The sequence below is a fragment of the Rhinatrema bivittatum genome, chromosome 6 (assembly GCF_901001135.1).
Source record: "Rhinatrema bivittatum chromosome 6, aRhiBiv1.1, whole genome shotgun sequence".
In the NCBI taxonomy this organism is placed as follows: domain Eukaryota; kingdom Metazoa; phylum Chordata; class Amphibia; order Gymnophiona; family Rhinatrematidae; genus Rhinatrema; species Rhinatrema bivittatum.
The window spans coordinates 93,578,839-93,591,670 of record NC_042620.1 but is presented as its reverse complement, the minus strand read 5'-3'; the positions used below and the strand labels follow the sequence as shown (position 1 = coordinate 93,591,670).

General features: G+C 45.6%; 1 protein-coding gene across 3 annotated transcripts in view; it reads right to left on the bottom strand.

The window, feature by feature from the left end:
- Positions 1-12,832, bottom strand: part of GCA (grancalcin) — a 176,026-nt gene that overhangs the window by 143,809 nt on the left and 19,385 nt on the right. For all 3 annotated transcript variants that reach the window (XM_029605616.1, XM_029605614.1, XM_029605613.1), the window contains exon 2: positions 4,073-4,231. In XM_029605616.1, the coding sequence (XP_029461476.1) occupies positions 4,073-4,210 (138 nt within the window). In that variant the 5' untranslated portion in view covers positions 4,211-4,231. The remainder of the gene's footprint in view (positions 1-4,072; positions 4,232-12,832) is intronic.

The window sequence follows — 12,832 nt, the reverse complement described above, 5'->3', positions numbered from 1 at the left end:
CGTGGACATTGGCTGAGTGGCTTGTATCCACTGTGCTTTGAGTGTCCATTGCAGTAGCCGCATGGTCAATCTGGCCATGGGAGTTACGTGAACTGTGGAAGCCATGTGCCCTAGAAGAATCAGGCACTGGTGAGCTGTTACCTGGAATTGGTTGCGAAGATTGTGAGTCAAAAGGACAAGTGTTTGAGCTCGATCTTTTGGAAGAAAAGCTTTTGCTATCGTAGTGTTTAGTTCTGCACCTATGAACTGTATAAGATGATTTGGTGACAGACTGGATTTCTGGTAGTTGATGAGAAATCCCAAAGAGTGAAGCACATGGATAGTGAGCTTGAGAGAAGTGAGAGCTCCTTCTTTTGATTGACTCTTGATGAGCCAATCGTCCAGGTAAGGGAACACGTGCACTCTTTGTTTGTGAAGGTGTGCCACTGCTGCAGCCATGCACTTTGTGAATACTCGTGGTGCTGATGCAAGGCCGAATGGCAGCACTCTGTATTGAAAATGCTGATCCAATACCCGAAATTGCAGGTATTGGCGATGAGGAGGAAAGATGGGGATGTGAGCGTAGGCATCTTGAAGATCCAGAGAGCAGAGCCAATCTCCCCTTTGAAGAAGAGGCAGAATGGTGCCTAGGGATACCATTCTGAATTTTTCTTTTTTGAGAAATTTGTTGAGATTTCTGAGGTCTAGAATGGGACGAAGGCCTCCTGTTTTCTTTGGAATGAGGAAATATCTGGAATAGAATCCTCTGCACTTTTGAGGTCCAGGAACTGGTTCTATGGCCCTGGCTCTCAGAAGGGTGGATAATTCTGTTTGAAGAATTATGGAATGTTGATTTACTGTCCAAGATGGAAGTGTGGGTTTTCTTTTGGGACAGTAAGAAAATCCAGTTTGTAACCGTGGGCTGTGATGGATAACACCCACTGGTCGGTGGTGATGGAGGTCCAAATGCTGTGGAAGTATTTTATTCGACCTCCTACTGGCATATTTGGGAATGGGTTGATCTGGCTGCTGCTCTCTGGGGCTTTTCAAAAACCAGATGTAGTGGCAGTTTGTGGTGGTGGTTGAGCCCTTGCAGGCCTTTGTCTAGGCTGTTGGCGTTGAGATGGCCGGCCAGTTCTGGGCCTACTTGCTGGGGGGGGGGTAATATCGACGTGGACGGTAATAAGGCCGTCGAGTGTCATACCTTGGAGGCTTCCTTGTAGAAGGCTGAGTATCTTGTGGTAGTGAAGATAACTGCTTTAATGTTTCAGTGTGGTCCTTCATGGTTGCCACAGCTTCTTTTACCTTCTCTCCAAAAAGGTTATCCCCCACGCAAGGTAGATCTGCTAAATGTTCTTGTACCTCTGGGCGTAGATCAGAGGCCTTGAGCCATGCCCACCTCCTTGCAGCTATACCAGATGCTGAAAGTCTTGCCGCAGTCTCGAAACAGTCAGTCATAGGTGGCACAAACCTCATGTTTACCTGATTCGAGGCCTTTGTGAATGATATCCTGTAATGGTTCCTGATACTGTTCAGGAAGAGAAAGAGAGATTTCTTGAACCTGCTTCCAAAGGTTCCTTTGGTACTGGTTCATATATAACTGGTAGGAAGATATCTTAGACACCAGCATAGAACCTTGAAAACTTTTCCATCCAAAGTTGTCCAGAAACCTACTCTCTTTTCCAGGTGGTACAGAGTGGGATTTTTGTCTTTTCGCCTTCTTTTGGGCGGATTAGACGACCACTGACTGGTGAGACAACTGTGTTTTCTGAAACCCTGGGATAGGTTGCACCAAGTAAGTTGCCTCTGCTCTCTTGTTTACTGCCGACACCGATCCTGGATGCTCCCAAATCCTGTATCGCAGTTCCTGGAAAACTTCATGGACAGGGACTGCCAGCATTTCTTTGGGAGGGTCCACGAACTGCAGGACCTCTAAGATCTTTTGTCGTGCATCCACCTCTGTTTGTATGGGAAAGGGGATGGTTTCAGCCATCTCTTTTACGAAATTTGTGAAGGAGAAGTCCTCAGGAGGTGACTTCCTGTGGTCATCAGGTGGAGAAGGTTCTGAAAATATTTCTTCATCCGAAGAATATTCAGAACTGGTGTCCACAGGCATCTCACGTGGTGTGTGGTGAGTGACTAGCTCCTTAGGTCGTGGTGGTAAGATAGGAGAACGAGGCCTTGGGGGCCTTGGTACCCCAGATGGGCCTGGAACAGGTTCCTCTGGTAGTTTATTAGAGAGAATGTCCAGGAGTGTGTCCAGTTTAGTGATCACTGGATGTAACACGGAGACATCTTCTTTGGGCACCAGTGCTGGCATCGGTGGTATCAGTGTGGGCACCGGTGTAGGTACTGGTGGCACCGGTGAAGGTACCGTAATAGCCCTCGGTTCCCGGGCCCTCGTCGGTGTCAGCGGCATCGATGGAGTTGGATCCCTCGGGGATGGAATCGGCATCGATGGAGGTGTAGATGGCTGAGGCGGAATCGCATTGCGCAGAGCCTGTTGCACCGCTTGACGTATGAACGTATCAAGTTCCACTCTCATAGCTGGTGATATCAGAGCTCCGTACCTCCTCAGAGCTCCTCAGAGCTCCGTACCTCCTCAGAGCCCTGAGGAGGTACGGAGCCCGTCACCGATATCGGTGGGGATTGCCCTGGATCACTAGGCCTCAGAGCCTCAGTCCCCGTCTGGGGTTTCTTTGCAGGTGAGGCCGTACCTGACGATGGATCCTCGGTCATCGGTGCCTGGCGTCTTCGATGCCGGTGGCGATGTTTTTCTTTTTGCTTCTCGCTACCCGAGGTCGATGCCTTCGATGATACGGAAGGGGATGGCGTTGAGGCATCTCCCGCCTCCGGACGTTTCTGCTTCAGCATTAGTTGTCGGACTGAACCGGATGGCGATGATTGTGCTAAGTCGAAGGCCTTGGAAGCAACTGTATATTGAACAACTGCTCCATCTTCTCAGCTCGAAGACGACGACCTTTGGTAGTCATCTCCGCACAAGATTTACATGTTTGGATATTGTGATCTTTGCCTAAGCAAAGAACACAGTCAAAGTGAGGGTCGGTTATCGACATTGTCCTCACACATTTCTTAAAGCTGGAGGCCATGGCGCCGGACAGCCGTCGACGGCGATGACCCAAAAAATATCGGTCCCGGCCGGGAACCGAAAACGGAAAAAGTGAAAATCACCTTAGGACTCCAATTTAGCCCGCGATGCTAACGGCTTTGCGGAAAAAAGAAGACTGAAGGGAGACCCCTGTGGCAGGGAATATCATGGCATGCTCAGTAGGCACTCCGGTGCCATTCAAAACTTTCATGGAAACTTTTAAAGAAGTTTTTCCGTACATAGGGCTCCATTGCCGATGTCACCCATATGTGAGGACTAGCATCCTGCTTGTCCTGGGATAATAGGTTTTAACCCATATTTTAGCATATGTTTTCTCTGTTAAGAAAAAAACAAAAAAACCAGCAGAACAACCCTGTTCAATGCTAGGGTTAATTTTATGTTTTATTTATTTATACAGAAAATTAGGGAAGCATGCACACAAACATGGGTTAAAACTCACACTAAATTACATGAACCCCATTTTGATATTTTTCTGAGTGGAGGGGTGGGAAGGTTGGAGGAGTGATCAGCCCATACACTACAGACTGCTTGCAATCTCTTCAGGGCTAGTCCATTCCCATTGTGTTCTCAGTTTGCAATCACTTGCTTCCTTTCTCAGAATGCTGGCAGAGAGAAGTTTGCTTAATATTTCAAATTACATCTAGTCTCTATGAAATTCAGAGACTTCTAGAGGTTCTGTCCTTTCCAAGGAAAAAGTCAGTCAAGAGATGACAGCATAGTCAACTGTGTGTGTGTTATTGGCATGTCTCAGGTACATAGAACTTTGCCCAGAACTGTATTTGTCCACTAAAACAAAAGTTCAATATTGCTAATGTGCACATTCACCAACAATCTACACCAAGGTTCCAATTAGCATTTCATAATGTATAGCATTTCCTATTTTCTGCTACTAGATGTCAAATACAAATAGAAAATGAGATATCTTCCCCAAGGTCGATTTAACTATACAAAACATTTATTTACCTGTCCAGCTACAGCAGTGAAGTAGGCCCACATTGGATCACCAGCAGAATAGGCAGGATATCCAGAGTATCCACCATGAGGAGCACCTGGTACTGCACCTGGCACTGGCTGTCCCATTTGCATCTGCATTCCAGACATCTGAGCACCATAACCACCATACTTTTGAAAAAGAAGAAACAGAACGTATTATACCAGAGTACATTTTATCCAATTTATAGTGCAAAGCTTCTACTATATGAAAAAAACAAACTGTGAAGCATTAATACAGAATTCTGTGGCATAGCTCATCTAACAGAACTGCACTTACAAACTTTACTGCAGAGAAACTGGCAACTGTTTGAATCGTCTGCACGTGACCAGAGAATTAGAAAATGTAGAAAAAAATTATTCATAACGAAGACATAAGTAGTAATCACATTTTTTGCTTATGCTCAGATTACATAATCCTCTAAGTACTAAGCATTTTCCATGAAGATACAACATTGGAGAAAAACCTTAGTACATCTGGCCCACAAAGAAGATGTATTAAGCTAAGCATAAGCTAAAAATTATTTTTGCACCCGATGCAGTAAGTTTACTCCTGGGGGAATTCTGCAAAACTGCAGAGCACAGAATTACTGCAGAATTTCCTCCTGCGCACAATTTCTAATTTTTGCGCAGAATTTAGACATATGTGCAGCATGCCGTGAGTGGAGCCCATCCCACTTGCGGCAAAGAATGCAGCAGCCAGGACTGCCACAAGCGGAGTCCATCTCACTCATAGCAAAGAACGGAGCAGGCACAGAGTACTGCAAGCAGACCTGGCCCAGTGAGAGCGAGGGAGATCCTTTGTACAGAGATGTGTTCAGCGTGTGTGCGGCGTTTGTAGTAAGCGAGTGCCCACTTGCAATCCAACATGTGTAGCTTACTCTCTGCCTCATTACCATGTGGCCTTGGGTAAAAGGTTGGAAGGGTAATGGTTTCGTTAAGGTGGAAAACTGATACCACTTTAGGAAGGAAGGCGGGATGAGTATGCAGCGTAACCTTGTGATATAACTCCAGAAATGGCGAGTAGTGCACTAGGGCCTGCAGCTCGCTGCACATCTTGCGGAGGTGACTGTGACCAGAAACAGCACCTTCCAGCAGAGGAACTTGGAATGGCAAGTGTCCAGTGGTTCAAAGGGCAGTAGCATCAGTTGCTCTAGCACCACATTCAAATCCCATGGGACTGGAGGCTTCTGGATCGGAGGCTGGAGATGTAAAATCCCTTTCATGAATCTGGAGATGAGCGGGTGACAAGAGATTGGGGTTTCATTGTGCAGAGAGTGATAAGCTGCTATGGCACTGAGGTGCACTCTGACTGAGGCCGTAGCCAGTCCCTTCTGGTATAGTAGATGGTGGTAATCCAGTAATCGCTTGGAAAGCTTTCTTCCCGAAGTCATCTAAATACTTTGAATCTTTCCCAGGAGGAGTGTTTGAGTGAAGGCAAGACGTTTTAGCCCTCTGCATGGCAGCCTCCATGACTACAGAGGCATGAGGAAGCTGTACCGCAGAATAGTACAGGGATTGCCTCATATGAAATTTGAGTTCCGTCTTGCGAGAAGTTGATGGTCCCGCAAGAGGAGTTTCCCAGGCTCTGGTCATGACCACGTCTAGGACTTCATGAGAGGGCAAAGCCGTGGGCTCCACCAGTGACTCAAATATCCTGAGGATGCCTAGGACGTCTGCTCTTGGGTCAGGGATTTTCCTCATCTCGACGTTGAGGCATTGCCCCACTTTCTCCAGAAACTTAGAATAGGACAAGTCTTCCAGAGGAGAGACTGGCTCAGGTTGTTCCTCCACCAGATTAGAGGGGTACCCTGTGGAGGATTCCTGGTGACAGACAGCTGGGGGGAAAATCCCCAGGAGGAGGAGTTGGCAGAGGTTGGCCAGGGGAAGGCACTGAACTAAGGCTGTCTTGCAGCGATGGTGGGGCTTCCAGCGGTGTTTCTGCTGGGTGTCTCCCTTGCTGCTCCACAGTGGTAAGGAACTGCGACAGGATAAGGGAAATCTGGGACATCGCCTGTGAGGCCAAGGTGTCTTGAGGCGTTGGCAGAGGCTGTCTGTGTGGATCAGCGGGTGGCGGTCTAGGATCCCTGGGAGGACCACTAGGGGGTATCGCAGCCAGTAGTATATCCGTGTTCGGAACTATGGGTGAAGGGGGGATCATGGGGGGCCCCCTTGTGCCTCTTTTGTAAAGGCTCAAGGCCTGATCTCCTTTTGTGCTGGGAGGCAGTGGACAGGCTAGCGTAGACTCTGGATGAATTCAAGGAAGTATGAGAGATGGTTGGTGAAGAGTGTGCCACATCTGAATCCACGACAAAGAGGGGCAGACTCTCTGGGTCTTTTATGTTCTGAAGAGTGCTTCTTGCGGGTCTTTGCCGGTGTGTGAGTCGATGGCATCAGCGCCAACTTGCTTCGATGTGTGGATGTTTTGTGCTTATGCTTCAATCCCGAAGCATGCGGTTGGTTTCCTGCATTGGATGAGTCTGTGGTGCGGGGCCCCAACGCCACTCGGCGTAGATGTCTTCAGCGCCGATGCAACGAACCGGGAGGCCCTACCAAGGCGGCTCTGCGCTGCGTTGACTCTTGGAGGCCTGGGGGGGGAGGAGGATCAAGTAGACTCTTCCGAAGGGGCATACGAGCCCAATGCCGCTTCTCGCAGTTTTGATCTTTTGGCAGCCCTCTGCCGCTGGGCTTGGGGGGATATGCGTTCACAATCCCTACAGGCCGCCTGGTCATGGTTCGGACCCAGGCATATATAACATTTCTCATGGCCATCACGGACATGATTTTGCCGCATTGGCAAAATTTGAAGCCTGGTGGCCGCAGCATGTCAAAGAAAGTAAAAAAAAAAAAAAGTGATGAGGCGAAGATATAAACACCTTTTCCACAGATTTTCTGTTTTTAACTTTTTTTTTTTTTTTACACTTCAGAGAAGAAGAGCAGCTCCGCATGCAGTCAGGCAAGCAGAAAAAAAACGGACTGAAGAGGATGGGGGAAGATCCAAGCAGGCATACTACACTGAAAGACTGTGTTCTAAGAGAGCACCACCACCTAGCTGCCCGGAGGATATCCCAGACAGCAAGGCTAATTCATGCTGCTTATCTATGGGGAAAAAGACGGAATCCGTGAAAGGGAGTGTGTGCATGCGAGTGAGAGGGAGGGAGCTTGTATGAGGAGGTGTGTAGATGCATGAGAGAGGAGTATGTATGCATGTGCAAGAGAGAGGGAATCTGTCAGAGGCAGTATTGAGAGAGGGGTTAAACTCTGGGAGTGGAGAGAGAAGGGGTTGAGCCTAGAGGGGGAAAGGAGATAGAGTGAAGTGTGGAGAGCTCTGAGAGGGCAAAGTGAAAGGGGTTTGGCCAAGGGAGTAGGAAGAAAGAGTGAAAGGGACACAGTGTTCTAAGGAAATTCTAATCAAAATATTAAAGTTGTATCTTTAAGTAAGAACTTTTCTGTATTACATTTTAAAATTAGTCTGTGATATATATAGTTAGTTTGACCAATATAAAGTATGCAGAATTTAATTTGTGTGCACAGAATTCCCCCAGAAGTAAGCAAGCTAATGGTATGCTAATGCTCTGGGAGTCAAAAATATACACAAATGCAAAAATGTACATTCAGAAAAGGCTTAGTAAACATAAAAGCAAGGATTTACACACAAATCATTTCATGAATAGAAAACATGGTTTCTGCACACAAATCATGTTTTATGTGCATAAATTATGATTTATGCATACAAAAAATGCTTTCTACATGACAACAGTTGCCAATACAAGAGAAACATTTTTTGTTAAAGAGACCTGTTTTTACTTTTTCAAGAATGACAATCTGAGACCATAAGAATAGGCCCTAGGAGAAAGAGCTGGGTTCTACCACTTGATAAGCCCATGAAGTATAGTAGTGTAAACTATTATTCCAAATGCACAAACAAACTAAACCCTTCATTGGCAATGCCATCATGACCGACATGTCTCACTAAGGTTAATCTCGCCCAGGTGTAAGAGAAGGAGATTCAGAATGCTACTGAAATAGAAATTGTCACATTACTAGGTCTATTTCAGTCAAAAACTTTCTAAAGGCTTGAGTTCGTGCCAGGTAAAAAGGTAGCAGCTCTCTAATCTAATGGAAGGAGAGCAATGTCATCCTTATAGGAAAATGGTTGAGAGGAAAAAAAGTGTTAAAATGAAAATTGACAGACTAAAGTGAAAGTCCTACACTCTTGGGATATGTGCAAGAATTTTTATGGAAAGAGAATTTATGAATATATGTTTAACTCTAGAATGCTATTTAATTATGTTCATGATTTAGTGAAACCTGGCTTAACACCCTCACAGCACCTTGTGAAAATTAATGATTGTAATGCTTTTGCTACCTTTTTTAAAGACAAGATCATAAATTTAATCAGTGACTTGACTCCGCTTGTGCAGCAAAAGGTATTTCTTCCTGTTACTCCAGATATTCAATGGTCTGATTTTGAAACTAAGTTCTACAGAAATTGAAAGTTTGATTAGGAAATTGAACCCAACTGATGCAATTCCAGTTACGAGTCTTAAATCTGTCTTCAATATTTTAGCCAGACCGATTGCAAATATTGTGAATTTGTCTTTAGAACAAGGTAGCTTTCCTGATATCTTAAAATGTGCAATTGTAAAACCTATTTTAAAAAAATCCAATCTTGATCTTTCCTGTTTAAAGAATTTGAGACCAGTATCTAATCTTTCATTCTTATAAAAAATAGAAAATGTTTGTTCAAACACAGCGATCTGAGTTTTTAGAAGAGAATAATGTTCGTTATCCTGCTCAGTTTGTATTTTGAAAATTTTTTAGTACAGAAACTTTTTTCATTGACAGATACAATTCTAAAAGGTCTTGATCAAGGACAAAAATATTTATTAGTTATGTTAGATATTAGTGCTGCCTTTGATACAGTCGATCATGATATTGTGTTGCAGAGACTTAAAAGAAACTGGATTGATTAATAAGACGCTAAACAAGTTTGAATCCTTTTTACAGAACCGTTCCTTTAAAGTTAAAATAGCTCATGAGGAATCTAAGATGATTAACTTAACTGCGGAAGTCTCACAAGGCTCCTCACGTTCGGCGACATTGTTAATATTTATTTGTTGCCTCTTTGCAAGCTCCTCTCAGGATTAGGACTCTCATAGTACATTGAAGCAGATGACGTACAGTTTTTAATTCCTATTGTAAATTATTTTGACCATTCGCTTGATCTTTTAAAACAGGATGCTGGGCTTGATGGATCCTTGGTCTGACCCAGCATGGCAATTTATGTGCTTATGTCTGCCAAGGCCTTTAACACCTGACCGAGATCCTCTGGGGAACAACTGGGCAGAATAATGGCAGGAGACATTCTATATCCGGATGCACTGCTACTAGGGTGCCTTTAACTCAATTCCCATCCCATGTGAATGCTGCTACCTGGGTCTTCATGAGACTGAGTGCCAACCCTTTGGTTCAGGCTCATTTGTAGGAAGTCTAAGCTTTTGGGACTACTGCTTCATAGAAGGCAAGGTCCTACTTAGAGGAGTAATCCTCATGTTTTGTGTAATTCTCGTTCTCCACCCCTACCCGCCTCACACCAGCAATAGGAGAGTAACACATTTTACCTGTGTTTGCCTCATTCTGCCGGCTTCTGACATATGAACGCGTGGAACCAGTCAATCCTGTGAGATTACAGGACCCCATACATTCAAACATTAGATTGACACTAGAATAGGAGCTGCACACAGGCAACAAACATTGCTCTTCTCCTGTCACTGGGAAGGAGGGAGATAGGGATTACCAGAGTTCTGTAGGTGCTTCTGGGATACTTGTTCTCCATAATGCTAGTAGTGAACATGCAGTTCACTTTGGTGTGCGGGAGAAAGTCTGGTGGACTGTCCAAGGAAAACTATAGTAACCTACTCTCAAGATATAGCTAAAAGCACATTATTTTTTGTTACCACAAAATGTTTTATTCCAATATAAAAGACTCTGTGCTAGAGAATATATCCTGCATACAAGAGAATTATATACCAGAATGGAGAAATTACTTACCTGATAATTTTGTTTTCCTTAGTGCAGAAGGATGGACTCAGGAGCAGTGGGTTATGCTCCCCTGCCAGCAGATGGAAATGGAGCAAGCTTACATCACATTATATATACTCCTGCATTGACCCCAGCCTGCCAGTATTCTCTTCAAAAGAGACTGTGGACAGACTAGCAAAAACCTTGATTAAAAACAGCAACCATAACTGTACTCAACCAACAAAAAACACTAAACTCATGTAAAAATCTAGGTACTCCAATCCAGGGACTGGATGAACACTTACCAGTAATCCCTTGGGACCTGGAGCTCAACAGAATGACTGCTGACACAATCATGCGGCAGCCAAGGGCAGGAAACGGAGTGTCTCTCTACACTAAAGAAAACAAAATTCTCAGGCAAGTAATTTCTTCAGGCAGAACACTGTCTTCAAGGTCAATAACCACAAGGAAAGGCTATGCAGCGGTCGGAATGCAGGGCCTGCAAAGAAATCCAGTACCAAATTAAGCCTCCACAATGGAACTGGTAATCTCAAGGGAGGCCTAAAGATGCTTCACTCCCTTCAAAAAAACAGGCCACATCAGGATGAGATAAGGAACCGCCATTCAATAGGCCTCTGAAACAGGCAAAAGCCGCAACCTGAACCTTCAAAGAATTAAAGGCCAATCCATTATTCAACCCATTCTGCAAAAAGTCCAGAATGAGCGGAATCTTAACTGAACAAGAAAGAACACCACACTCCTCACACCAAGCCTCAAATACTCTCCAAACCCGCACATAGGCCAAGAAAGTGGAGAACTTTTAAACGCGGTGTAAGGTGGCAATCACCACAAAAGAATATCCACGCTTCAAAAGGTGAGCCCTCTCAAGGGCCAAACCATAAGACTGAACAGTCAGATCCTCATGAAGAATCAGTTCCCTGCTGCAATAGTCATGTGCAGCGGAAGACAAAAAGGGGGTCTCCATCAGGAGTCTTCTCTAATCTGCCCATCACGGATGCCTGGGCCAGTCCGGCGCTACCAGAAGTATAAGCCCCCTGTGGCCTTCAATCTTGCGAATTATCCTGCCCAGCAAGAGCCACGGAGGAAAAGCATAAAGCAACTTGTTTTCCAGCCAGACCTGTATGAGCGCATCTATGCCCAGGGACCATGGATCTCTCCCAAGACTGAAGAATCGAAGAACCTTCGCATTACGAGAAATCACCAGCAGGTCTAGGAAAGGATGGCCCCAGCGATCCACAACCCGAACCCCCAGATACTCCCAACGACTGGGACATCTGAAGACTGCTTTTGGCCAAGGTCACCACCCAACCAAGATCCTGCAACAAGGAGACAACCTTGTGTATCACCAGGCGGCTCTATTCCTGAGACTTGTCATGAACAGGCCAGTCAAAGTATGGGTGCCCTGGGATCCCTTCTCTTGGCCTTCACTACTACCACCATAACTTTGGAAGACCTGGGGGCGGTGGCTAGAGCTAAGGGCAGCACCCGAAACGGATAATGGCACCACAACATTGCAAAACACAGAAAGCGTTGGTGTTCCAAATGGATGGGAGTATGAAGGTAGGCCTCGGACAGATCTAGGGAGGTCAGAAATTCCCCCAACTGCACTGCCATTATCACAGAGCATACGGTTTCCATGCAAAAAAGTTACCTTCAAATGACTGCTGACCCTCTTGAGATCCAGGATAGGACGAAAGGAACCCTCCTTCTTCAGCACAACAAAATAGTTGGAATATCGCCCCATACCTTGACACGAGGGCATCAGAACCACAGCCCTCAACCTGAAGAGCCTTTGAAGCATAAACTCCACTGCCTGCTTCTTCTGTGGGGAGTGGCAAGGAGACACTATGGACATGTCCCGAGGAATACTGCGAAATTTCAGCGCATATCCTTCTCCTATCACCTCCAGGACCCACTGAGCTGATGTGATCTCGACCCACCTCTGAAAAGAGTGACGTCCCCCTATCTCTTGCTCCTGAATGTGGATCGGCAAACCTCCACTGGGAAGTGTGGGAAGATCCGCCACCCAAGCCTGCTCCCCTCTTGGGCTGTCTGGAACGAAATGTCAGAGACCAACCGAAAGGCTGAGTCCTCTGAAAAGTCGACCCTCTGCAGGGACGAAACCACTTAGAACCCCGGAGATACTTCATACTAAAGGGGCACTGTAACAGATTCTTATCCTCTGGCAACTGAGGAACCTGAGATTTGCCTCACTTACTGGCCAGTTTCTCCAACTTGCTCCCAAATAATAAAAAGCCTTTAAAGGGCATATTTGTAAAATTAGCTTTGGAGGTTGCGTCTGACCAATTTTGTAACCAGAGTAGATACCTAGCTGCTATCACCGAAGCCACTCTGGGCGCGGTACGGATCAAATCACGTCTACTAAAAAAACGGCAGCAGGCTTCCATAACTGCTCTGGAATTCAATCCAGAATCAACCTCCTGAGAGAAACAATCAAAATTGCTTCTTGTTGCACCCTAGTGGTGCAATCTGTAAAGTCATCACCACTGCCTCAAAGTACTGCTTATGGATAGTCTCAATCCTATGATGCACATCCTTCAAGGCTGCTCCTCCCTCCTTGGGGATAGTCGTCCGCTTAGAGACGTGCATCCACTTTGGGAAAACGCTTGTAAGCCTTGAAAAAATTCCACCCAAGAAAAAGCAGCCAGGTCCAAACCAAGCCCAGAA